The sequence below is a fragment of the Nyctereutes procyonoides genome, unplaced genomic scaffold (assembly GCF_905146905.1).
Source record: "Nyctereutes procyonoides isolate TBG_1078 unplaced genomic scaffold, NYPRO_anot_genome, whole genome shotgun sequence".
Lineage (NCBI taxonomy): Eukaryota > Metazoa > Chordata > Mammalia > Carnivora > Canidae > Nyctereutes > Nyctereutes procyonoides.
The window spans coordinates 20,830,940-20,857,193 of record NW_026575140.1 but is presented as its reverse complement, the minus strand read 5'-3'; the positions used below and the strand labels follow the sequence as shown (position 1 = coordinate 20,857,193).

Here is a 26,254-nt window from a genome sequence, read left to right as displayed (position 1 = left end):
GCAGAGACACAGGCAGAGGGAGAAGTAGGCTTCTTGTGGGGAGCCTGATGTGGGACTCGATCCCAGGACCCCAGGATCATGCCCTGAGCCAAAGGCAGATGCTCAACCATGGAGCCACCCAGGTGCCCCTAGATATTTGGTTTCTGAAAGAAGCAGGCTTCCTGGCACAGAGGAGGGACCTGGCCAAACAAGAATCGTTGGTTCTACTCTGGGGCTCACACCTTCATCAGCTCAGCTCGTTGGTGGGTTTCAAACACCTGTCCCAAAGCCCCCAGTCTCCAAGGGACCTCCCGGTGTGAGGCCCTAGAGCAGAACTTTCTGCACCTTATTTCATCCACAAAATGATGGTATAGAGGAGGCCCTGTAGGCTTCCCACTGATCAATGAGCAAACAGACACTGAATGGTCCCACAGGGCAGACCCAACTCAGGGTCTGCAGTTCCTGGGCCTGTCCTTGCGTTACCAACCACAAGAACACACACCTTGAGGCTGTCCGGTGCCTTCCCGGTGGGCCCCGGGGCAGAGGGTGGCCATGGGCTTGCCGGCATCTGGTTCTTCTTCCCTGTTTCCAGCTTCCCTGCAGGTAGGTTCTGCTCGGTGGAATGTGGTGGAAGGGGTGTGTGCCACTGGGGCTCGGGCCAGCATGAGCCTTTTACTTTCCCTCCTGCCCCTCACTCCACAGGCCCTGCAGATTTTGAGGAATATCCAAAGGCCTAAGACAGGGGTCAGGAAACTATATCTGTCCCCCACCTTGTTTGTGTAAATAAAGTTTTATCGAAACAGCCTGGCCCACTCCTTGTCTGCAGCACTTTGAGGCTATACCGGCAGAGTCAAGCAGCGGCAACGGAGACTATATGGCCCACAAGGTGGAAATCTTTACCTTCTGGCTCTTTGTAGAGGATTTGCTGGCCCTGCCTAAGTGGTGGGGCCTCAAGATGGAAGCAGCTGATCTCCTGCATCAGTGGATTATACCAGCAAGAGAGGAGCCTCTCCTGAGTAAGCCACTGAAACCGTGGGGCTGTTTGTCACCGCATTTGGTCTACCCTGCTCCCTGTATCCTATAGAAGCTTCTAAAGATGTCCTCAGGCAAGATATCCACACCAAACCCTGGCCATCGGCCCTGGTAGGGGTAAGGAGCTCGTGTCTGCAGCCACGCTGGCGGGCTCTGGTGATCTGCCACTCTGGGAACAAGAATCTGCATCAGCAAATCCGATGGGGGGAAACACAGGCCAGCTCGGTCACCCAGAGCAGCGCTGACATCTACATGGAAAGTAGAAGGCTCTACTTCTATTCCACACGCTCTCTTCTCAACCAGTATCAACACCAGGCAATAAAATATCACTTCTCGATGACCCCAGAATAGTTGTTCAGTCCTAGACATGTACCTTACTGCCACCTGCCTCTGCCCCTGGCTCATTTCTACCTTCCGGGACCACCTGCCACATAGCGGGTGGCAGCAAGCACAGGTGCCCCCTCCTTCCCAGAGCATGATGCCTTCCCCTCCCCTTTCCAAGTGCCCCCTGTGTGCCAGCCTCTGAGCTGGCCCCAGGGACTAGGAGGGCGGGGCCCACTCACACTCCCGCTAGATTCCTGTCCCCAGCCATCCCTGCAGCGTGGGGAGTCACTGTATTTAGACCGAAGAACCTGCAGGCAGAAGTAATGTGGGGAAGCCCAGCTCATGTGCTAAGAGGGGAGGCTGCCTTCCCCTGAAGTCAGGATGGGGGACAGCCATCAGGGACCTGTCACCTCCATCTGCTGAGAGGAAAGAGCTCTGCTGAAGAAAGCCCAAGGGTGTGGCAGTCTTTGTCACAGCATTTTGTGGTATACCGCATGTTTTTACCTGCCATCAAACCGCTGTGCCATGGAGTGGGGTGTCTCCCCCCACCCCCTGGGCTCTCACTAACCTTTCTCTAGCTCTTATTCACTTTCCCATTCAAAGCTCGTTTGTCAAGAATCTTCTACATGGGAGACCCCACCCAAGGAGACAGGGAGGAGCAGACAAGGGGCCACCTCCCAGAGCTGGGAGCAGACAGGCCTGCAGAGAGACAGCCGCCACCTAAGGACTGCCAAGAGAAAGGAACGCTGCTCGGCCCCCTTCCCCATTCAGGCACTGCGACCCCATAGGCGACGCGTTTGTGGCTGACTCATTTGCCAGATGGGGATACTGAGGCTTGGGGAGGTGGTTGGCCCCTTGGCATCCAGGTGGGCAAGGTGGTGAAGTGGTGTGTCTTGGTCTTCGTGGTCATGCAGGGTCCGCATGGCTGAGTGGTGAAGACCATGCAGAGGGAGCGGAGGGGCAGTGTGGCGTATGGGGTGCTGGGGGCCCAGGAAAGGTTCCCAGAGCTCCAAGCAGCAGGAAGGCAGTGGGGAGTGATCGCATGGGCATCCTGGAGGAGGAGGCAGGGTGACTTGTGCCCAGCTAGATGACATCACCTGGCAATTTAAATATGCCATTGCTGGCGAAACTACAGCCATAGGGATTAGGCCAAGAGGACATTAACAGGCTCGCCATTTCAAAAGCAGCCTTCATCATTGTCCTTCAACATAAATACAGCTGAGTCAAAGGAACGGAGCGAGTTCCGTGTAATGAGGACTGTCTTGGGAGGACAGGATGGGACAGGCAGATTTATGGAAGGTGGGGACAAATATTCCTTACTTGGCAGAACACAGCAGAGTTAATGTCACTTTGAATAACTTGTTTACCCAGTGATTATGTGATGAATGAATATCAGAAGGCTCACTGCATACGGCTGTGGCGGGGCCGGGTGTTGTGGTCGCCACTGCAGTACGAAGAGTAAATCAATTGAAATTATCTCCCAGGGACAACCACCATGCAACAAATGGGCTAATTAATAGGCTTGGGTGTTTTAAAAAAAATCCTCTTGTCCCTGGAAAAAATAGCCAAGAGAAATCAACATTTCAAAGTTGGCCTGAGAAGTTTCTTTTAGAGAAACTGTACCTAACAGTAAACACCCAGCTGTTTGCTCAGATCAAAACCCTCAGTGCTTACCTAGCTCTGGAGACCCTCCTGGCAGGTGCAAACTCCCTCCCCTAATCCTCTGCCCGCTGGCCCTGCACAAGCAAATTCCTGAGCACAGGCTCCCTGTGTGGTAGCCCCTCCTCTTGACTCCCCCTTCCTTTCCCCCCTTCCTCCCCATTCCCTCCCCCTAACCCTTCTGCTGCCATAACAAAGTACTACACAGTAGGTGCCGTTAAAACAGACATTTATTCTCTCCCAGCTCTGAAGGCCAGAAGTTTGAAGTCAGGATGCTGGCAGGGCTGATTACCCCCCTACCCCCAGGCTCTCAGGAGGAAAGCATTCCATGCCTCCCTCCCAGCGTCTGGTAGTGGCTGCCATCCTTGGCATTCCTTGGCCTGTGGCAGCATCACTGTCCTGTGTTCACATGGGCCCCTCCCTGTATACATCTGTCTCTTCTTACAAGGGCCCCAGGCACTGGATTAGGGCCCACCCAATTCCCCTATGACCTCATTTTAACTTGATTACGTGTGCAAAGACTGCTTCCAGGTAAAGTCACTTTGAGAGACTCTGGGGGGACATGAATTGGGTGTGAATGTTTAGCCCCATATACCGTCAAGCCCGGTGAGAGGGACCCTGGGCCCCACCCACTCACAAAAATCCAAAGGACCTGACTGGCAGGGCCTAGGGCAGCTGTCTGCCTCCTCTCCCAAATGGGACCATGATGCCTGAGCCCTCTGGCACGTTCAACACAGGGCTGATGAGCCCCGTGGAGCTCGCTGTGCAGGCCGGCACAGCTGAGGCCTCTGGCCAGCCCACGTGGAACCCAAGAGCAGGAGCCACCCTCCACTACCACTCCTTCCAGGTCTGAGCTCTGGGAAAGGAAGGGACACCAAAGCCCCATCACACCCGAGAGGGGGATGCCCCCACGCTGCTGCCACAGCCCAGCCCCAGGAGACAACACGGCCACCCCCTGAGCACACACAGGCAGGCAGGCAGGCCCAAGCCATGGCTGGTGGCACGATAAAGTAATTCTGTGTTTTAAAAAAATCACAGTCCCTAAATGGTGTCACTTAGGCTGAGTTCCCAAATCAGGGTTTAATACATAATCTAACTGCAGTTTCAACCTCCCCAAAAAGGTAGTCCTAACCGGTCAGTCAGGGAGTTTTCAGTCAGAGCCAATGAGTCTGCTACCTGGCTACCCACAGCCCCCCAAAGAAAGATACGGTACCTCCATGAAAAGACACTTTGCTTTTCCCCCAGAAAGCTTCAAACCTAGGTTTTTTTGTTTTGTTTTGTTTTGTTTGCCAATAACTCTTACCCCCACCCTCCTAGAAAAACTTCCCATCTTGTTCCACTCTGAACACCTCTCTGCTGGAGTGGAGCCGCCCAACCCACGAATCCTTAAACAAAATGTCTGCAGGCAACCCCCTCCTCCCAAAAGAGCCAACGACGCCTAGAAGCACCAAAAACCATTCTTTATTTGAGTCCACATGTGCAGCAGCCCCACCACCACCATACAGGCCCCTCCCTGCAACTCCCACTTTGCCCTGTGCCATCTCCCACCCCCAAGAGCCTCCCCGCCTCTCCCCCAAAATGGCCCTCCTCCCGCAGGATCCAGCTCAGCTCAGGAGGTGGGCTTCAGTCTCTGAATTTGCCCACCAGTGGTTTCGAGGACCAAGCCCCCAGGCCCTGCTGGTCCAGGAGGAGAGACAGCTGCCTGCGGGCGTCCTGGTAGGGTCCAGCCTAGGACAGGACAGGAGGAGGGTGGAGAGCATGAGAGCTTGCTGGTCTGGTGGGGCTCAGGATGAAGCAGGCCTGGTGGGGGGGCGGGGGGGGGGGCAAGGTGCTGACCTTGGCTGCCTCATAGGTCTTCAAGGCTAGGAGGCGGGACTTCCCCAGAACTCGGGCAACCTGGCGGAAGGCCCTGAGAAAGGCTGCCTTGCAGAGGCGGGAGGGGGGCCCGAGGCCAGCACTGAAGATGGAAACAGAAGGCCTAAATACTGAGCTAACAGGCCCACACCCTGCCACTCACGCCACCTTTCTCACCACAGCAATCCTGTGGGGGGGGGGGGGGGTTGAGAAGTGTTACAGGGTGGGTGATGGAAGCACCAGCCATGGTCACAGAGCTAGGATTAGAACTGGATGTACCCACCTGCCCCATGGGCAGGGAGCCAGGGACCCCTCACCACCAGCCCTCCCATGAGCCTTTCTTACTTGGCCTTCACACGCCCTGTGGCCACATCCACGACCTCGACATCGGTGTCCCCCAGACTCCAGTTAAGGCTCAGGCTATGGCAGGTGTTGGGGATAGGATCCAAGGGGGCCACAGGGGGCCCCGCAAACAGGTGCAGCGTGGTACGGGCATAGGGGGGCGGCAGGCACGGCCCCAGGACCCTGTCTAGGCTGGGCCGGGTGTGGATGGCCCTGCTCAGAGTTGGGGGGTCATGGCAGGGGTCGGCTGTGGGGACAGAGGCACCAGACAAGGTCTAAGTCACCGCCACCCTCTCCCACACACCACCCAGACCCCCCTTCCACCCTCACCTCAGCCCTCAGGGCCCTCACCCAGGACAAGGCTGGTGGCATAGAGGGGAGGCAGAAAGTGGGCAAGCAGCCCGCCACCCAGTCCCAGCACAGCCCAGCGGGCCAGCTTGTCACTGGTGGAGAGGCAGCCCACGTGGGTGTCACGAAGCGAAGGCACCACATAGCACACGGGCTTCAGCTCCCCACGGACATGGGCCTGAAGGCGGGAGGGCGGGCTATGTAGGAGGCTGCCCTCAGTGGATGGAGGGAGGCTGCAGAGGCAGGCAGGGGAGCAAAGGCAGAGGACACAAACATTAGCACTACCCATCTGCCCCCCCCCCGCATACCACCCTTCCCGATCCAGCCAGACTGAGGGACCCACCAGGGCTCCCCACGTACTAGATATCATGGGCGGCTCCCGTGGGGGTATTGCTGACGTAGAGATGCAGGAAGATCCGGGGCTTGAGGGCAAAGGAGGGCCCAGGCCCAGGCTGGGGGGCCAGTACTGACCGTTCCTTGCCCTTGGCGCCACCCTGTGTCACCAACAGGAGCTGGCGGAACAAGAACCTGGGGGAGGCAGGTGGAGGAGAGTCGGGCCATAGGGTCCCATTCCCTGAGCCCTGCCAGGGCTGCAGCTGAGTGCCTGCCCCGCCCGCCCCTCACCTGAGCAGGGCCCTGCGGGCCACCACCAGCCCATGGCAGTCGTGGAGCTGCCGCCCGGAGAACTCTAGCCAGCCTGCACAACTGCTGCTGCCCGTGCCCAGAGCCACCAGCTCATAGATCTCCTTGGCGTGGCCCTTGGCACCTGGGACCTCTGTAAGGGAAGGGGGCAGAGATGTGCCCACAAGGCACAGGGACCCACGGAATGTGTGTGTGTGTGGGGGGGGGGAGGGTGGTTCCTGAATTAAGGGCTGGGCAAGCCCTACCTCTCTCCAGGATGACCGCTGCCACAGTCCCTTTACAGGCCCGGTATGGTGAGGTCTTGTCCACCAGACGGTCAAAGCCGGCACTGACCACAGCCGCACAGCGCTGCTCATGGGTTAGGATGTTCTCTGCAGATTGGGGAGAGGGTGGAGGAGGGGACCCCACAGACAGTACCCCTCCTCACCGCAGGGCTGGGTGTAACGAGGGTGCACCTACCTACACTCAGAGGGGCAAGTGGAGGCTTGCTGGGGGTCTCTAAGGGCTCTGGAAGGGAGATGGGGTGGGTTGCCATGGATACCAGGGCCTGTCCTCCTGTCCTTTGTCCTTCTGGAAGCCAAGAAGTTCCATTAGTGGGAGTGTGGGGGATCATCTTCCAGAAACCCCAAATTCCTGGGCTGCACCTCTAGTGGTCCCTGCACACCCAGGGTGGGCATGCTTCAAAGGAATTAGGGCAGAGGTCAGCTCACATATCCCCTCCCCAGCTCCCTGAGGGCGAAGCCCTGATGTCCAGATGGGCTCTGCGACAAGCCAGCCCCATGTGCGCATCCAGCTGGGTCACTGGTCCCCCTTACCTGGGCTCCCCAGCTGACTTCGGACGTAGTGGAGGGTAGAGACCGCTGCCACTGCCTGCTGTCTGGCCTCTGGCTTGCTGCTGGCATTGCCCGTGGGGCAGAGCAGCCCATCCAGCTCAGCACACATGGAGAAGGGGAAGCAGGGGTCTGTAGGAGGAGAGGCCCTGAAGAAGCCTCGTCATGGGCCCACCAGAGCCACAGCCCCTCTCAGCCCACCTCCCCCTGACCCCACCCCTACTTTGACCCCAAAACTATTGGCTATAGGGCAATTTTGCTATAAAAGAAAATCAGGAAAAATAAAAAGAGGGGCATTCATTAGAAAGGACATAATAACACATGAAAAACGAATAACAAAATTAAAAAGACCACCACAAAATATAAAATGTTGGAATGCATTCAAAATGTGTAGTATGGATTTGTGTCAATACCGCACAAAGAATGGGTTTCATTTTGTGGACAGGACCCAAGGTCTTGTCTTCAAAGCCTCTCGTTCAACATAGTCTTACATGTTATTTCCTTGATTTGTCTACTTGCTTGGCAACACACTTTTTCTTTTCTCCCTAGAATTTCTTTTTTTTTGTTTGTTTTTGTTTTATTTATTTATGATAGGCACACAGTGAGAGAGAGAGAGGCAGAGACACAGGCAGAGGGAGAAGCAGGCTCCATACACCGGGAGCCCAACGTGGGATTCGATCCCGGGTCTCCAGGATCGCGCCCTGGGCCAAAGGCAGGCGTTAAACCGCTGCGCCACCCAGGGATCCCTCTCCCTAGAATTTCTTTCTTCATTAAGAGAGGAATCAGTTTCCTAATACGGGGCTGTGTATTTGTAATGGAGCTCCAGATGGTGTGTGGAAGCGTCCACACTGTTGTTCGCTTGGGTGTATTGTCACCCGTATGCGGACAGTCCAGAGTTCTCCGGGTAACAGGGATTCAAACTCTGTATGGTGGGATCCCTGGGTGGCACAGTGGTTTGGCGCCTGCCTTTGGCCCAGGGCGTGATTCTGGAGACCCCGGATCGAGTCCCACGTCGGGCTCCCGGTGCATGGAGCCTGCTTCTCCCTCTGCCTGTGTCTCTGCCTCTTTCTCTCTCTGTGTGTGACTATCATAAAATAAATAAAAATTTTAAAAAAAATTTAAAAAAATTGTCAAATTAAAAAAAAAAAAAACTCTGTATGGATTGCTGTGAGGACCAAGATTTGTAGAATATTAAAATGGGAGTTCTGGGTCAGTAAGGAAATGAAACCAATCCATCAACCAATTTGATGAAACCAAACTGAAAACTAGTTTTTTATCTTTCACAGCAAAATTGCCTTATGGCCAATTAGTTATGAGATGAAAATGCTCATGGCAAAGATGTCAAGAGGAAAGACGCTTATGGCCACAGTCCCTAGAACACCAAGCAGCAAGGAAGACCAGACTGACAGGAAGATGAGGCTGCAAACTCCTGCCCACCCCAGGCACAGGGGGCCGGGCTTGTCGCCCAAAGAATCCTGACAAGCTGCTCCCTGATAGCCTGTATGACCCCATGTGATAGCGGGCACAGACCAAGGGCAGGGAGTGTGGCCAGGGGTGCCGGGACCCATGTCCAGGGCTGCCCACTGTACCCCTCAGCCTGCCCCCAGGCACACTGCTCTGTTTCTTCTCTAGTTTGAAAGGTTCATCTACTAAATGCTATCATTTCAGGTGTGACTATGAGACCAGAGGCAGAAGAAGCCCCTGGAGCTGAGTTCACCTGGTGAAAGGGCATAAGTCTATCTCGGTTTCATGGTTCTCGCTGGTACTCGCTGCTCAATTATTTCCCAAAAGGAGTGCCCTTTGAGAAGGGAGGCTGCATCTCAGTACTCCTCGCTAGCGCTGAGATTTACTCCCTTTCAAAGGGCATCAAGAATGCCAACTAGCAGATGCAGGAAGAACACCGGCATCAGAGAGGTCCCTGGTGCCAGATTCGCCACAGAGAGGACAGTGAAGACCCTGGGGGTGCCCTCCACCCCGAGTGAGCCCCTCCCGGCTAACACCGCCAGTGGTAGTAGGACAGACGCCAGTGGTAGTAGGACAGACGGATCACGGGCCTCCTGGGAGACATGCAGCCAAGGACACAAGGTTACCACGTGCACTCCCACCCTTGATTGTAACCTGAACCTAGTCCGGAATAAACAAACCCAGGTGGAGGGACTTTCTAGGAAAAAAAAAAAAATAAATAAAAAAACAGCCCTTACTCTCCAAAAACATCAATGTCCTGCACACAAAGGTGGGCTGAGCAACTGTTTCATATGACAGGAGATTAAAGAGATGCACAGCTACAGAACAGCTCATACCCGGCGGGAGAATGGCTATTATTGGGACAACTGGCAAAACCCAGATGCGAATGGTATTTAGCTAAAGCATGACATCAGTGTTAACTTTCCAGGATTTGAGCATTTACTGTGGTTGTATAAAATAACATCCCTGTTCTTAGGAAATACACTGTGGCGTGTAAGGGATAAATCAACTTCGTTTATTTTTTTTATTATTATTATTTTTATTTATTTATGATAGTCACAGAGAGAGAGAGAGAGAGGCGCAGAGACACAGGCAGAGGGAGAAGCAGGCTCCATGCCCCGGGAGCCCGACGTGGGATTCGATCCCGGGTCTCCAGGATCGCACCCTGGGCCAAAGGCAGGCGCCAAACCGCTGCGCCACCCAGGGATCCCTCAACTTCGTTTAGAAAAAGAAATGTATTTATATATTAATAAACAGGAGAGAGAAAGACATATACACAAAGCAGAGGCAACAAATGCTAACTGGATCTGGGTGAAGAGCTTATAGGAGTTCTTTACTACTACTCTTTAAACTGTTATCAAATAGGGACGCCTGGGTGGCTCTGTGGTTGAGCAGGCTCAGGGCACAATATCCCAGGGTCCTGGGATCGAGTCCCACATTGGGCTCCCTGCATGGAGCCTGCTTCTCCCTCTGCCTGTGTCTCTGTGCCTCTCTCTGTGTCTCTCATGAATAAATAAAATATTTTTTAAAAATGTTATCGAATACAAACTTAACTAAAACCCCACATAACAGCAGGCAGGGGTGTCCTAAGCAGAGGGAGGGACAGAATGGCCCAGTGGCTCACACTGTGCAATGCGGCTGCCGCCTCTCTGGCCTCAGTCTTCCTATCTGTAAAGTGGTGGGGATGATGCCTCCCTAGGAAACAGTTGTGAAAACTCAGTGAAGTAATGTGCCTGAAGCCCTTCAAACAGTTGCCTGGCCCATTGTCCACAACTCAAGAATGTTAGCTATTATCATCTGTACTGAGTCCGTCTTCCTATCTTCTGCACCCTTGGGGCTCCTATGTTTGGGGGCTTTGATCCTGGAAAGGCTGCCTCTCCCAGGGCGAGCTAGCTCCTAGAGTTAGCCAACAATGTCCCTGCGGACGCGTCTGCTATAGAAGCCAACCAATCCAGAGCTCATACTCCGACCATCAACCCTAAGTCACCCCAGGGCCAGGTACTGGGCAACTGGGGACACCCTCATAACCCCAAAACCTACTTAGTGCCTTGCCTTACACAATCCTAAGCTCACCCAGCACACTGACCCTACCTCAACCATTCCTTCCTGAGAAAACCCCAACAAAGGCTCTGTGGGTTTCTCTCCCGGCTCTTCTGCCTCCTGAGGAACCCTGGTCCTATCCCCTGTGGGCCCTGCCTGGCGAGCTGTGCCTCACACTCCTAGGGATCCGCAGTTCATTCTCCCGTCATGACAATCATCTCCAGGCCTTACTATCCCTGATGAAAGCAAGTCCCAAGCACATTTTTAATACGGTCCCTTTTTTGAGCTGTTCATGTAGGATTCTCGTGGGCAGTTGCACAAATGCTCCCAACGGCTGGACAGAGTCTCTTACCCTCTCCTTAGAAACTGGGAATGCTTCTGCCTTGAGGTTGGGAACTGAATTCAGGACCCGAGGTGGTCCTGGGTGAGGGAGTCAGAGTTCGGGGGCTTACACGGGGGAGAGGAGCGGACCGAGTCCCGAGCGCCTCTCCTTGCAGCGTCGTGGTCACCGAGCTGCGCTTCCTCCGGCCAGGGGCGGCCCCGGCTGGGGAGCTCCGGTGTTGGCAGGGCAGCCCTAAGTCCATGTCACTGGCCCCCAACAGTACACCCGGGCCGAGGGGCCGGCAGCTGACCGCTCCAGGCTTCACGTGGCCGAGAGCTCGTCCTTACCGGGGGGCCGGGGCCCCCGCACCCTGGGGCTCGCAGCGGGTGGCCTGGCTCGCACTCAGGCCCGGGGCACGCGCCCTCCGACCCCAGGTCCCGGGTGGGCGGGGGGGGGGGGCTCACCTGCCGTCGGGTCCTCCCGGAACATGAGCGACAAGCCCAGACTGGCGGCGTACTGCGCGAGCATGGCCACGGCCTGGCCCCGCGGCGGGTCCCGGAGCTGCAGGCCCAGCTGCCCGGCCGCCGCCGGGACGTCCCCCGCAGGCCCTGCGGGCGGGACAGAGACCCTCGGCGACCTCCCCAGCCGCGCCCCCGGGTCCTCCCGAGCCCCGGCTGCCCCCAGCTCCCCGGCCCCGGCCCCGGCCCCTGCCGCGGGCTCACCGTCCCCCGCCGCCGCCGAGGCCTGGGGCTGCCCGCCCCGCTTGTCGTTCTCCGCGCCGGGGGCCACCGCAGGCTCCCAGGGGTCCTGGCCCGGGCTGCCCGACGGCCGCCACGGGCTGGGCCTGGGGTTGATTTGCAACGACGCCGCCAGACGGGACCTCCTGCGCCCACTGTCCTCGGCGCCGGGGCCGGGGCCGGGGCCGGGGCCGGGGGCGGCGGCAGACGCCATGGCCGGAGGCGCGGACCGCGGAGGACGGCGCGCTGGATCTCACGCCGCCTGTGCGCTTTTACACGCGTCGGGCGTGCGCCACCCGAGGACCACGTGGCCCGGCCTCGAGGGCACGGCAAGCCCCGCCCCCGCCTCAGTGCCGGCCAATGGGAGCCCGCAGAGCTACGTCGGTCGCTATGCCCAGCCAATTGGAAGGCCAGTCTCGGAGTTGCCTCGGCCTGGATGCGGAGCACGGGTTGAGCGGTCTCCTGGCTAATCGCGCGTTCCCGGGTGGGCTTTCAGGCTAGGGAGCGGGGAGGCGAGGAATGTGGGTGCTCCTGCGACACTGTGTTCTCCAGCCTGAGGTGGTCCTGCAAGGGGAAACCTGGGAAGGGGTCTAGGGGTGCAGGTCTAGAGCCTCCCCCTTGCTCCCGCCCCTGGATGCCCTGAACGGCACCCATCACACGAGACCACCCCCAACCGCTAAGCTTGGGGGTGGGTGTCAGTGTCTTTCTTTAGCTGATAAATGTAGATGTTCTCAATTGAGGCAGCCCCACAGCATCGTTAGGATCTACATTTAAAAACTGTGTACTGGGACGCCCCGGTGGCTCAGCGGTTGAGCGTCTGCCTTCGGCTCAGGGCGCGATCCTGGGCCCCAGATGGAGTCCTACATGGGGCACCCTGCCCCGAGCCTGCTTCTCCTTCTGCCTGTGTCTCTCATGAATGAATGAATGATGAATGAATGATCTTTTATTTAAAAAAAATTAAAAATACAAACTGTGTACTGCAGGCCTTCCTGAAGCTTCTAGCAAAAATTAACCATTTGGCACCACCCCCGCCCCTGTCCCGGTTGTTTTCAGAAGGGATTTTAAGCTGTCTTATAAAAATACCACAAGACAGGGACACCTGGTTGGCTCAGTTGGTGAAGCATTTGCCTTCAGCTCAGGTCATGATCCTGGGGTGCTGGGATGGAGCCCCATGTTGGGCTCCCTGCCTAGCGGGAAGTCTGCTTCTCCCTCTCCCTTTGCCCTTCCCCCCGCTCATTCTCTCTCTTTCTCTCTCTTTCTCTCTCTCTCTCTCTCTCTCTCTCTCTCCCTCCCTCCCTCCCTCAAATAAATAAATCTTTTTAAAAATTACCATAAGACAGCAGTTCTTTAAGATGAGGGACTAGGAATGAAGGAAAAATATCAAAAGCAAGATTAAGTCAGGTGCAATACACAATTGTTTTAAGAGGCCACACCTTTAACTGAGTCCTACAGGAGTCAAGGAACAGGAAGATATGATCAGTTTCTTAGTACACAGTCTGTAAGATTTGTCACTATGGTTGCTGCTGCTGGTGATAGTCACCTTTGGGTCTGATGATGCTAACCAGGTAGTGTGGATGCTGGGGCACATGGGGAGCAATCAGTGGAACCAGCAATCTGGTTTGACCTGGGAAGAGCAGGGCAAGGTAGATTCACCCTCTCAAATGTTTTAAGGGATGATATCAGGAAGTAGAATTCTGGTTTTGGGGTATAGTTCAGAGAGTGGAAGTAGGCATAGTGGATAGAAGGGTCATCACAGCAGACGCTCAGAAATGAAATGATGGCTACAGACAACCACAAAGACATGAATAGGGTTCCAGGCTCAGAAATATCCCCCATAAGGAATTGCATGGACAAATGGGGAACTATTCAACAATGAACTATAACCCAGTAATAGAAACTACTGTCACATGCACGAAATGAGTGAGTCTCCTAGGCATGTCTAGTGAAAGGAGCCAGACTAAAGTGATCACCTTCAACATGATTGTATTGATATAAATTTGTTGGATTGGCAAAATTAATCTATAGTGATAAAAGTCAAGGTCGTGATTACTTCTTGAAGGGGATATTGACTGGGAAGTAGCACCGGGGAATTCTCTTGAGTGCCAGAAACGTTCTTTATCTTGATCTGGGTGCTGGTTACAGGGGTATTGCACATGTAAAGACTTGCTGAGCTGCACTGGTGCCTTTTTTTAAAGATTTTATTTATTTATTCATGACAGAGAGAGAGAGAGAGAGAGAGAGAGAGAGGCACAGACACAGGCAGAGGGAGAAGCAGACTCCATGGAGGGATCCTGGGTCTTCAGGGCCACACCCTGGGCCAAAGGGGGCGCTAAACCACGGAGCCACTCGGGCTGCCCTTTTTTTTTTTTTTTTTAGGGAGATAGTGTTAGGGTAATCAATCACCAGGGTCCTTAAATAGGGAATAGGGAGACAGGCAGAATCGGAAAGTTGGCATCACCAATGCTGGCTATAAAGATGGAAGGGGGCCATGAGCCAAGGAACACAGGCAGCTTCCAGAAGACAGAAAAGGCAAGAACCCCGATTCTCCCCTAGAGCCTCCAGAAAGGAATGCAGCTCTGCTAAAACCCTGGTTTTTGCTCAGTGAGACCCATTTCAGACTTCTGATCTCTAAACCTGTACAGTGTTCTGTTGTCTTTTTTTAAGATTTATTTATTTATTTTAGAGGGAGGGGTGGGCAGAGGGAGAGGGAGAGAATCTCAAGCCGGCTCCCCACTGTGTGGAGCCTAACATAGTGCTCCATCCCAGGACCTTGAGACCATGACCTGAGCTGAAACCAAGACTCTGATATCCAACTGACTGAGCCACCCAAACACCCCCAATATTATGTTATCTTAAGCCACTAACTTTGTGGCAATCTGTTACGGCAGTAATGGGAAACTCATATAATGGTCTTCAAAATTTTTTTGCATATATATATACCCTTAAAACAATTTTGAAAAACTATACATCTTTGATTTTTTGATTGCGAGTTTAAATATTTACGAAAGCAGCAATTTCTTATTATATATTATAATCATCTTTCCAGTGTTTCCACCAAAATCATGGAGATGCAACCTTCACCTATTCCACTTATGAAATACACCTCCAAATAATCTTATTGGCAAAGCCTACCCTCCTAATCAAACCTATCAGCTAAAACAGAATTACTACCTGTCTGAAACAGTCTGACTTTATTTTTTTTTTCAGTTTTAGTAAACGTGTTGACATTTTCTCAGAAGGACATCTCACTTCATGTCCCCTTCCATTGATTCAAGTACTCACCAAGCATCTACTCCCAGGTGTTTTGGGTGCAGGAGTGACCAACCAGGAAGAATTCCTGCCCTCATAAAGTGCCATCTGCATTGTTTTTTTTTAAGATTTTATTTATTATGAGATATACAAAGAGAGATAGAGACACATGCAGAGGGAGAAGCAGGCTCCATACAGGGAGCCTGATTTGGGACGCAGTCCCGGGTCTCCAGGATCACGCCCTGGGCTGAAGGCGGTCCTAAACTGCTGAGCCACCCGGGATGCCCATGCATTCTGTTTCTAAGACAGCTGAGAAGTCGTGCAGCCTAACCTAGAGGTTGAAAGTTCAAAGTGATAAAGCATCACATTTTCTTTTAAAAAAAAATGCTGCTTTAATGCTGTACACCATAGGTACAGAAAATTGCACAGATCATTTGATGAATTTTCACACCCTGAACGCATCCATGTAACTAGCACTGACATGAACATAGTATGGTCAGCTCCCAAAAGTCTTCCTTTTGTGTCCTTCCATCACTATTTCTTACTGAACGCACTTTTCTTAGTCTAATGGGAACTCTCTTCTGTGGGAACTCTGCTTTTTGTTCAGCACCGAACTCTGGCAATACTCCACAGTGTGGAAGAAAGAAAATGTGGAAGGACAAGTGTCTTATCTCAAGCACCTCCCAGATAAAAACTGTATAGATGGAAGCTGAGAATTTGGAAATGGATTTTTAAAAAACAATTGTCTCAAAGCATGGTGCCTGGACCAGCAAGTAGCATCAGTATCACCTGGGAACTCATTGGAAATGCCAAATTCTTTTTTTTAATAAATTAATTTTTATTGGTGTTCAATTTGCCAACATACAGAATAACACCCAGTGCTCATCCCGTCAAGTGTCCCCCTCAGTGCCCGTCACCCATTCACCCCCAGCCCCCGCCCTCCTCCCCCTCCACCACCCCTAGTTCGTTTCCCAGAGTTAGGAGTCTTTATGTTCTGTGTCCCTTTCTGATATTTCCCACACATTTCTTCTCCCTTCCCTTATATTCCCTTTCACTATTATTCATATTCCCCAAATGAATGAGAACATACACTGTCTTTCTCCGATTGACTTATTTCACTCAGCATAACACCCTCCAGTTCCATCCACGTTGAAGCAAATGGTGGGTATTTGTCGTTTCTAATGGCTGAGTAATATTCCATTGTATACATAAACCACATCTTCTTTATCCATTCATCTTTCGATGGACACCGAGGCTCCTTCCACTGTTTGGCTACTGTGGACATTGCTGCTATAAACATCGGGGTGCAGGTGTCCCGGCGTTTCATTGCATCTGAATCTCTGGGGTAAATCCCCAACAGTGCAATTGCTGGGTCGTAGGGCAGGTCTATTTTTAACTCTTTGAGGACCCTCCACACAGTTTTCCAGAGTGGCTGCACCAGTTCACATTCCCACCAACAGTGTAAGAGTGTTCCCTTTTCTCCGGGAAATGCCAGATTCTTGAGTCACATCCCAGACCTCCTGAACTGGAAACTCTGGGAGTGGGGCCCAGCAAACTGGTGTAACAAGCCCTCCAGATTCTGTTGTATGCTCAACTTTGAGAGGTATTGGGTTAAGACAATGGTAAGATTTATGATTGCACAGTGGTTCTTAAAGTGTGCCCCCCAGGAAGCGCAATCAGTATCACCTGGGAATTTAGGTCAAATTATCAGGTCCCAACCCACCCAAAAACTATGTTACACCCTCTTCAGGTGATGCGATGCAAGCTAGAATTTGAGAAGCAATATCTAGAGCTATACTTGCTTGACCACTGGGAGGGCCTCATGCACTCTACGGATGCTGGTAGCCCTAGTTGTAAAGACTGGTTCATAGGGTATGAGGACAATTAACTGGATTTCTACTCACTAATACAGTGTCTGGCTCATATTGGTGCTCAGTGCGTGTTTGTGGAATAAATTCAGTAAATACTTTTGTTACAGGGGATGCTTGGGTGGCTCCGTGGTTGAGCGTCTGCCTTGGGCTCAGGTCCTCATCCTGGGGGGTCCTGGGATGGGGTCCCGCATCAGGCTCCCCGCAGGGAGCCTGCTTCTCCCTCTGCCTATGTCTCTGCCTCTCTGTGTGTGTCTCTCATGAGTAAATAGATAAAATTTTTTTAAAAAGCGCTCAATAAGAAGCCTGTGATCTAGGAAGTTAGAGATGGGATTCGAACCCGCGTCAAACTGGCCTTCACTATCGGCCCTTGAGACTATATAGTTCCACTGACCAGGGCGCCGCCTCCACGCCCATTCCCCCTCCACCCGGGCGGTGGCGCTCTAGGGAGCCCGAGGAGGCCGGGCTGGGAGGCGGGACTTCCCGCCTTGGAGGGAGCACTTCCGGCACGGCCCGGAAGACCGTTAATTGCCGCGGAGGCGCCGTTCCATCGCGGGCTCCTTCGCGGCTCGCGGGCGCGGCGAGGTCCAGGTCCCCGAGGAGCGCCGCCGCGGGCCCGGGCCACGTAAGAGCGCGCGCCGCCCGGACGGCGGGGGGGGGGGGCGGTCTCCGGGCTGGGCCTGCGCGCGCGTCCGCGGCCCCCACGCTGTGCGACTGGGTGTTCGGCCCCCCTCCCCCGGGGCGGGGCGGGGCCGCGCAGGGATGGAGCGTGGCGGCAGCGGTCGGGCGCGCGGCCGGCCCCGCGGGGCGTCTGCGGAGGCCAAGCCCGGAGACCCCCCCCCCCGCCGTCCGTGGGTCCCGGGGGCGCTCGCTGCTGCGCCTGTTCCCTCGCTGTCTGCGTGCCGCGCGCGGGCCGCAGGAGCACGTAGCGAGGCCCCGCGGCGGCCCCGGAGCAGGTCCCAGCACGGGGGTGTCGGCTTCGCCGTTGCAGCGCGGGCCCTGGGCGAGGGCTGCAGGTGCTGGGCCGAGGCTCGCTGCCCGCAAATCGGCGGGAGGAGGGGGGCTTTGAGGGCGGCGGGAAGGGCAGCCGCGTGGCGGGAGGGACGCGGCCTCCGCGCGAGGCGTGGTGCTCGGCCCTGCCCACCGGCCCTGCCCACCGGCCCTGCCCACCGGCCCTGCCCTCGCGGCCCTGCCCTCGCGGCCCGGCGTCGCGCCCGAGGCTTCTCCGAGCGCTTCCTTGATCCGTGCTGCTGCCCCCTGCTGCTCGGCCGCAGGAAGGCGCGTGAGGGCGGCAGCGCGGCGCCGCCGACTCCGAAAGCCGTCCGGTGCGACCCCGGCCTGGGAGGAGAGCTCGGAGCCTCGGAACGGAGGGCAGGCCCGGCCCGGCCCCGCCAGGCCCCGCCCCGCCCCGCCAGGCCCCGCCCCGCCCCGCCCGGCCCGGCCAGGCCAGGCCGAGACCGCGCGACGGGGAGGCTGCCGAGCCGGGCCGCGCGCGCTTGCTGGTTCCCTTGGGTTGGGTTCAGCCGCCCTGACGGCGTGACGGGCGCTCCCGACGGGCGAAGAACGCGGGGGTGTGCGGCAGCCGCCCCGGGGGAAAGGATCTCTGTGGACCGAGACGGACGCTCGTGTCTGCTGTGGGTGCGTGGGGGCAGACGGGTTCGGAACTTGGACTGGGAATGGCTCGGGGCCCACGCTTGGTGGCCTTGGAGTGCTTGCTGTCCCGGCGGGGCCTCAGTTTCCTGAACCCCAAGGTGGGGCGCCAGGAGAATGGACATGTAGCCCGAGCCTGGCCGGTGCCTGTGCTCAGTAAAGCGAACTGTTATTTTTGTGGTTAATAAGACAAAAGGGAGGGCAGCCCGGGTGGCGCAGCGGTTTAGCGCCGCCTTCGGCCCAGGGCGTGACCCTGGAGACCCGGGATCGAGTCCCGTGTAGGGCTCCCTGCATGGAGCCTGCTTCTCCCTCTGCCTGTGTCTCTGCCCCCCCCCCCCCCCCCCGTCTCTCTGTCTGTCTCTCATGAATAAATAAATCTTAAAAAAAAAAAATAAAAGGGATGGTATGGCTGCTTATTTTTCTAGAGCAATGGGCGTTTGGCAAAACCCTTTGACATAAATTTATTTTTGAGTTTTTTTCCCCTTTGACATAGATTTATTATTATTCAGCGCAAGGTCAATTGTATTTTCTGCAAAGTACTGTACTTGACAGTGGGAAGACCTATGAATAAGATTCTGTCCTGGCTTTGGGGGAACTTGAGTTGGTCTTGGGAATGCAGCCTGGGGTGTAGGGTGCATAGTCTACAATGTGTGATTGTAATACAGGAGAGCTAGGAAGCTGCCCCATTGCTGCCTGGCTGACTTCTTCCCCTCCCATTCTCCACCTTGTTCATTCTGTGGCCTCCTAGCTGTTTTTCACATACTTTCCTGCCCCAGGATTTTTGCACTTGCCATTCATCCTTCCAGGAACCCACCTCTCAGTCATCTGCACGGTTCTGTTCCTCATTGGGTTCAGGCTTCAAAAGCTCCCTAATGAGCAAGGCTTTCCCTGGCTGCCATTGCCCATCACCATCCCGTGCCTCATGGTCATTAATATAGCACTTGTTAATATCTGGCAGTAAGCTGCATATTTACTTGTTGCTTATTATCTACCTTCTGAAATGAAATATGCTCTTGTTAGGGTATTTGTCATTCTCCCAGGAACCCTGGAGGGCATTATCAGATTCTAGTCTCTACAAAGGCATGACATGTGCTTCTTGTTTTCCAGGATGGATTTCCCTAGCTCTCTCCACCCCACACTGTTTATGACTGGTCCCCTTGGTCTGAGTAATGTCCCTGACATGTCCTTCATGTGTAGCTGGAGAGACGCACTGACCCTGCCCGAGAACTCTCAGGTGAGGACGGCACAGAGAGCCTTGGCAGGGCCCCTTCACCGGCCCTCCTCTCCAGCACTCACACCCATTATCAGGAGCCAGGGTGGGGTGACATAGGCACTATGCCAAGACATAGGTTGAACCACTTGCATTTGCAGGGGATACCCTGCTCTCCACGGAAGGTCTCCTGAGCACAGGAGCACCTCTCCTTCAGTCTTCCTTTCCTGCCTTTGCTCAGCAGATGCTCACTGATCAGCCCCTACAGTGTACAGGGGGCCTTTTTAGGCCTGGGAATCCAGGGTGACTATGTTGGAGGCATCCCCTGCACTGTGGAACTTAGGGTTAGGTCCCATGAGACAAGTGACCAAAGGATAAAATCCTCACCCTGTGTGATAAGAGCTCTGCGTGAAACCCAGAGGATGCTCAAATAGCGCAATAGGGATGAAGCTGGGAGAGAAGGCAGGAGGGGAGGAGAGGCCTCCTGGGACAGGAAGGACAAGGTGCTTTCCCTGGAAGCCGAAGCCTAAACCTAAGCCGTCTGGCTCCCGCTTGGAGACAGGCTTGGGATTATGCCAGGGGTGAGGTGGGGTCCCCCGACAAGGAAGGGCTTAATGTCCAATTGGTCCCCTCTGGGAGCCCAGCTTGCCAGTGTTTGCAAGTTTTGAGGCTGAGTTATCTTAGGCCAGCCCCGCACTGGGGAGTGGAGTGGCCTTTGGGTGCCCTGAGTAAGATCTCCTGAGTAGAAGCGAGAATCAGGCGGTACTTGGGGCAGCCAGTGATGGCATGGGGCAGGGCCTGCAGGTTGGAAGCCCGGACTAGTCCCAGGCTCCCAGCCCTCCTCTTAACCATCTGTTTCCTGGGGTGAGCCTCCCCTTGCCTCTAGTGCTTCAAAGTGGCATGACTTGTACCAATGAGTTGATAAGATACATTCTTACAGATTAAAAGTAAAGCGTGAGATACCTGGCTGGCTCAGTGGTATAAGCACATAACTCTTGATCTCACGAGTTCAAGCCCCACATTGTATGTGGAGCCTACTTAAGATAAAATTTTAAAAATAAAGGGCAGCCTGGGTGGCTCAGCGGTCTAGTGCCACCTTCGGCCCAGGGTGTGATCCTGGAGACCCGGGATCGAGTTCTGCGTCAGGCTCCCTGCATGGAGCCTGTTTATCTCTCTGCCTGTGTCTCTGCCTCTCTCTGTGTGTCTCTTAGATTGAATAAATGTAAACAAAAATCTTTAAGAAATAAATAATTTAAAAAAGACACATGCCTGTGCCTGGCCTAGGACTGTATGTTCACTGTGTTTCTGTCCGTGTTTCTTCAGAATGGGGTGCCGCGCTTGGCCACGGGCCTACTCTGGGAGCCAGAGACCCCGGGGCCTCTTCCTTTGCTGCCTCCTGGTCCTGGTAAGCATCTTGGTCCCTGGGACTCCCTTCCAACCTGTTCCCCATGTGACTCTGTCCCCCACCTCTCACCCAAAGTCCTTCTTCCCTGCTGGTGACCTCCTGTCATCTGGGACATCTGGCCCCACTTCTGGGCCCTTTCCACTCAAGTCAGAGCCCTTTCCTGGCGTCAACTTTTCCCTCAGATCCCTGGGACCCTGGGGTGACTGCCCAGGACCTGCTTTTCCGGGGAGGCTTCTCATTCCGAAGGAAGCCCCAGGCAGTGCTGGATGTTACCGAACAGGTGAGTAGACAGACACATCGTGGGTGGTGGTATGCAGCTGGGGCCCTCCCATGTGACCTGGCCTCCTCCCTCGCAGCTCAGTCGGTTCCTGTGGGACCATGGGGACATAGCCTTTGCACCCCTGGGGAAGCTGATGTTGGAGAATTTCAAACTGGAGGGAGCAGGGGTGAGTGACACCTGTCCAGCCCGGAGAGGGGGTTCCCTACTTCTTGTTGGGGTAACCTTGGGTGTACGAGCTTGACAAGGCCTTTCCACACAGAGTCGTTCTAAGAAGAAGACAGTGGTCAGTGTGAAGAGGCTACTCCAGGACCTCGGTGGACACCAGCCCTGGGGGCAAGTGGCTAGTGAGAAAGGACGGTCTGGGCAGGCCTAGCTGGGGTGATGTGGAAGCAGCTGGGGCACCAGTCCAGGCTCCCCTCACAGTTGTTTCCCCTCCCCCATGTGGTCAGGAGCCATGGTTCCTTATACCAAACTCCAGCTCTAAGTGGAAGAGGGAATTGATGAACTGCCGGCGTGACTGCATCTAGCTGTTCAAATATTGTTAATAGGGTGTATCTCTTTATTTTCTCATTTGCTTGGCTTAATTCCTGGGCAGATTGTTTCTAAGTGGCAGGAAGCTGGTTTACAATTTCAAGGAGAAAGCCAGTGTTTTTTCCTGACGCAGCAGCAGAAGTCCTGGGAAGGGTGTGGTTGGCTTGGCCTGGGTATTTGGCTCCTCCATGAGCCAATCACTGTGGCCAGAGGTGACATGGGAGTGCCATTGCAGCTGGGGAGTAGGGAAGAATTATTTCCCAATGGAAGACGCTCTAAGTTGATTAAAAAAAAAAAATGCATCTACTGGTTGGGTCTCTCCTGGGATGGGACCTTGTTCTCTTTCTCACCACCACAGCCTGATCTCTTGCTGTTCTCTCATTCCCAGCTGTCCCTGGGCTTTCCTCAGCTTCCGACAGCGCCGATTCTCCATCCTTGGGGGCCCTGTCCTGGGCAAGTCAGTGGCCAGCCTTCTGGGAGAGCTGCTGCATGAGGAGCTGGCCATGCGGTGGGAGCAGCTGCTTCTGGATGATGCGTTCACGGGGGGTGCTCTGGCCTGGGTGCCCGGCAGGACGCCCCAGGTTGGACAGTTGGTCTACCCTGCGGGAGGTGCTCTAGACAAGCTCTGTATCCTTTCTCAGGGGCAGGAGGGGGTGGAGGAGGCTCTCTGGTGGAAGAGGTGCTCTCGGCGTGGTCCAGGAGAATGGCATGATGTCGGGGGACTTGGGAGTGACCAGAGCTCATATGCTTATCCTTAGCCAGAGGGCCAGATTTCCAAGAGGTCAATCTGACCCCAGATGGTGACCCTCAGGCTCTTGGGGACCCTGGCCACATCCAGCTTCGAGGACCTGTCCGGCAGGTGGTGACCCGCACTGTGCAAGGGGAATGTGAGTCCCTTGGATACTTCCCTCCCCTCCGCCCCTGTCCCTGACTGGCCTGCTGCCTAACTGGCCCTGCTTCTCTCTATCCCTCAGCCCTGCTGGCTGTCCGCTCTGACTACCACTGTGCCCTGTGGAAGGTCAGTAAGCAGGGACACCCCGCCCCTCTCCAGGTGCTGCAGGTCAGGAAGGGGGCCACAGGGATCAGCCTCAGGTGAGGGGCTTAGTCGGGCTGGTCTGCAGGGAGATGGGTGTGGGTAAGGGGCAGGTCAGCTGACCCTGCTTGTGCCCTGCAGCCCTCACCTGCCTGGGGAGCTGGCTGTCTGCAGCCGTTCTGGAGCCGTCTGTCTGTGGACTCCCCAGGATGGGTAATGTCCCTTTCCTGTGAAAATCCTCCACCGTTGTAAACAGCTACCCTAGAACCACAGCCCGTGCTCCCTGTACAGCATGTCCTGCACACTGGGTCAGGTCATCCTTGTGTACCCCACCCGCCCCCCAACCAACATCAGCCCATCTCCTCACCCATGACTGGCCTGTCTCCCCAAGGCTGCAGCAAGTCTACAAGGACCCTGAGACCCTTGTGTTCTGGGACCCCTCTCCCTGGCGTTGGGCAGACTTCACTGCTCATCCCCGGGTGCTGACCGTGGGTGACCGCACGGGAGTGAAAATGATTGACACTAAGGTGAGCAGAGGGGACCATTACAGGCCTAGCAGTGGGACAGAGCAGATGCATTGGGAAGGGCCTGGTCGGGGGAGGCAGGGATCCTGCCACAGCTCCGGGCTGTGGGAGGGCTGACCTGGGTTTCTCCCCCAGGGCCCACCCGGATGTGGCCTGCTGCTATTCCGTGGGGGGGCGGAAGCATCATGCCAGAAAGGGGAACGTGTTCTGCTGACCCAGTACCTGGGGAAGTGCGGCCCTGAGCCTCTGCTTCCCACGGTCCATCTCATTTGTACCCAGGTGAGTGGTGCCTTCTCCCTCCTTTCCCTGTGCGCCGCGTCAGATGGGACAGCTGAGGCATGGGGTGTCAGGGGAGCATGTGTGCAAAGTGGGGCAGTTTCCCTGTGTGTTCAGGAAAAGAAGAGGTCCGAGGGTCTCCGAGGGTCTGCCTCCCATCCCCCTGAGCCCTGGGGTGTTAGCCTGTGTGTGTCAAGCACAGGTTCCGGGGTTGGGCGGGTTTGGGGAAGCCCAGGTGGTCTCTGTATGACAAGACCGCTCTGCGCCTCTCCTGAGGGCCGCTCGGAGCAATGCACCAGGGCAGTGGCTCCTGTGGGGTGCCTACACAGGACAGGACAGATGTGAGGGTGGTTGCAGTGCTGGGACAGCTCTGGGACTTGAACTCCTCTTGGGAGCCACACAGGGCCCTGTGAAGGCCACGCAGAGCAGCTTGTCCCATCAGACACTTTCCTTGTGCCTTGGTCACGGCCCCCTTCCGTCACCATCTCCCCCCGCCTCCCACCTTGGTCACAGCCCCCCTGGGTCATAGCCTCCCCCTACGAAACCCCACTCACCCCCACTGTACCCCTTCATCTAGCCTTGCCCCCCCACATTTCTATCACATTCTCCTCACCATCCCATCCCCCCACCTCCCCATCATGTCCCCCCCCCCATCCTGTCTCCCTACCTCTCCCATTACATCCCTCCCCTCCTCGGTCATGGCCCCCCTGGGTCACACCCCCCCCCCCATGTCTTGTCTCCTATGGGTCTCCAGTTCTCGCTCTACCTGGTGGACGAGCGCCTCCCCCTGGTGCCCATGCTGAAGTGGGACCACGGCCTCCCCTCTGCTCCTCTGTGGGCCCAGCTGCAGCCGCCACCGCGCCCCAGGCACCCACAGCCACTGCTCCTGGGGGGCCAGGGCGGGCACCTGCAGCTGCTGCACCTCGCAGGTAAGGCTCGGTGCACAGGTGGCAAGTGTGTGGGGGGGTGGGCAGGGCCTCAGCCATGTGTCCTTCCTCCAGGAGAGGGGGCGTCTGTACCCCGGCTGGCGGGGCCCCCCCAGTCTCTCCCTTCCAGTAGCGACTCCCTCTCCGCATTCCCCCTGCTGGAGCCCAGGAGTCAGTGGCGGCTGCAGGAGCGTCTGAAAGCACCAACCATAGGTGCGCTGGGGTGGGGAACGGGTCCAGGGGGGCTTCACCCCAGGGGGCTTCACCCGCCCTAGGCCCTGGCGTCACTGTCCCTCCTGTCTCCAGGCCTGGCCGCCACCATCCTGTCCTCGGCTTCCGAGCCAGTCCTGTCACTCTTCCAACTCTCGGCGGCTGGGGATGTTTTCTATCAGCGCCTCCGCCTCCAGGCAGAACCTGGGCATCACTCCCGTGCACCCACAGCTTCCTGGACTCCCCAAGCCACTGCCTGCTGCAGCCGGTGGCTAAAGACCCTGCTGAAGGTACCCCCGACTCCGCCTGTGTGGGCAGCACCCACCTTTTCCAACCGCTGTCTGCTCAACCAGGTGGAACCAAGCAAGGTGGAGCAGAAAGTGCCGGAGGGTCTCCGAGCAGCCATGGCTGAAGGACGGTTGCTACAGCAGAGGGACCTGGGCTCACTCCCCTCTGCGGAGCCGCCCCCCGCCCCTGAGCCAGGCCCTGAGAATGAGCTTAGTGCACGTTTGGATGCAGCCTGGGAAGGCCAGGTGGCTGCCTGGTGGGAGAAGCAGCAGGGCAGGAGCTCCGGGCCCAGGAAACCACCTAAGCGGCACAAGCGCCGGACTCAGCTGTCCAATACTTTCTCCTCACTCAGTGGCCGCCTGGACCTCTCAGATGCCACCAGCCCCCCTCACAGCCCAGACCAGACATCATCTGAGGCCAGGCCTCAACCCCTGGTGACCCCACCCTCCCAGGAGTTGACTCAGGAGCTGTGGGCTCAGGGTGTCCCCTCAGAGCGGCAGCAGACCCTCCGGGACTACATGGCCAAGCTGCCAGTCCAAGGGGATGCCCCAGGAGAGGTCTCCTCATCCCTCTCCCAGACCGCCATACCCTCCTGGCAGCAGACCCTCCAGGGTGGTGCGACCCAGCTGCCGCCACGAAGGAACCCCCCGAGAGGTGCAGCTCTCCCGTCTTCCCAGACCTCCAGCTTCCAGGCCACCCCCTCCAGGCAACAGACACCCGTCCTCTCCGGCTCTCAACGACACCGGAAGAAGCCCCGTATGGGCTTCTGAGAGCCCAGGGGAGCTGCTCCCCCACCTTCGGAGAGCCCTTCGTCCTGGACCGGTGGTGCCTTGCACAGCTAGAAGCTGGGAGGTGCAGAGAACAGGCTGCAGGCCTTTCTGCTTCTGGAGTCTGGGGGATCAACAGAATGGTGGTTTCTCCTGTTTATGCTTTTGCTAGAAAATCATTCCAAAAGGCATGTTGAAAGGCCCTGGTGACCCTGTCCTGAAAGTCAGTGTCTTTGGGATTCCCTCCAAGAGGCAGTGTTATGCTTCAAAGCGGGGGCCTCCTGAGTCCCCCGTTGGTTTTGGGGTGACGGTGCCAGCTCCTCACCTGGAGTCTGCAGCTGCTGCTGCTGCTTAGTTTTTGTTCAGCAGTTTCTACCAGGATCTGATGTTTTGTAGAGGGAAGCACTCTGGACCCACATTTAGGGATTGAATAAAGCTGGCAGCTGAGCATGGTTTAGAGTGAT

At 56.0% G+C, this 26,254-nt stretch overlaps 2 protein-coding genes across 3 annotated transcripts; one reads left to right on the top strand and one right to left on the bottom strand.

Annotated features, from left to right (window-relative positions):
* Positions 1 to 4,617: 4,617 nt before the first annotated feature.
* Positions 4,618 to 11,787, bottom strand: ADAD2 (adenosine deaminase domain containing 2). The gene is made up of 10 exons (XM_055305219.1): positions 11,301 to 11,787; positions 6,996 to 7,142; positions 6,640 to 6,687; positions 6,426 to 6,551; positions 6,163 to 6,313; positions 5,899 to 6,066; positions 5,542 to 5,771; positions 5,194 to 5,437; positions 4,831 to 4,951; positions 4,618 to 4,722 (listed from the first exon to the last, which is right to left on the bottom strand). Exons 1-10 carry the CDS (start codon positions 11,785 to 11,787, stop codon positions 4,618 to 4,620), a joined length of 1,827 nt encoding a protein of 608 aa, XP_055161194.1.
* A 6,348-nt stretch (positions 11,788 to 18,135) lies between these two features.
* Positions 18,136 to 26,242, top strand: TAF1C (TATA-box binding protein associated factor, RNA polymerase I subunit C). Of its 2 annotated transcripts, XM_055306524.1 has the most exons (15): positions 18,136 to 18,328; positions 19,448 to 19,574; positions 20,874 to 20,955; positions 21,138 to 21,235; positions 21,312 to 21,401; positions 21,495 to 21,568; positions 22,155 to 22,393; positions 22,537 to 22,653; positions 22,741 to 22,858; positions 22,941 to 23,012; positions 23,191 to 23,326; positions 23,459 to 23,602; positions 24,354 to 24,528; positions 24,601 to 24,738; positions 24,832 to 26,242. In XM_055306524.1, the coding sequence occupies exons 2-15, from the start codon at positions 19,449 to 19,451 to the stop codon at positions 25,791 to 25,793; spliced, it is 2,571 nt and encodes an 856-aa protein (XP_055162499.1). In that variant the 5' UTR covers positions 18,136 to 18,328; position 19,448; the 3' UTR covers positions 25,794 to 26,242. The 2 variants fall into 2 exon arrangements, with proteins under 2 accessions (XP_055162499.1, XP_055162500.1); XM_055306525.1 differs by lacking the exons at positions 18,136 to 18,328; positions 19,448 to 19,574; positions 20,874 to 20,955; positions 21,138 to 21,235; positions 21,495 to 21,568 and having other exon boundaries at positions 21,326 to 21,401.
* The last annotated feature ends 12 nt before the right edge of the window (positions 26,243 to 26,254 follow it).

Coding starts and splice junctions, on each gene's coding strand:
- ADAD2 (XM_055305219.1), bottom strand. CDS start 11,787: ATGGCGTCTGCCGCCGCCCCCGGCCCCGGCCCCGGCCCCGGCCCCGGC. Junction 5,438..5,541: donor TGCCACCAGCCTTGTCCTGG/GTGAGGGCCCTG, acceptor CTGTCCCCACAG/CCGACCCCTGCCATGACCCC. Junction 4,952..5,193: donor ACAGGGCGTGTGAAGGCCAA/GTAAGAAAGGCT, acceptor TTCCATCTTCAG/TGCTGGCCTCGGGCCCCCCT.
- TAF1C (XM_055306524.1), top strand. CDS start 19,449: ATGGATTTCCCTAGCTCTCTCCACCCCACACTGTTTATGACTGGTCCC. Junction 19,575..20,873: donor CCCTGCCCGAGAACTCTCAG/GTGAGGACGGCA, acceptor GTGTTTCTTCAG/AATGGGGTGCCGCGCTTGGC. Junction 21,236..21,311: donor TGCTGGATGTTACCGAACAG/GTGAGTAGACAG, acceptor CCTCCCTCGCAG/CTCAGTCGGTTCCTGTGGGA.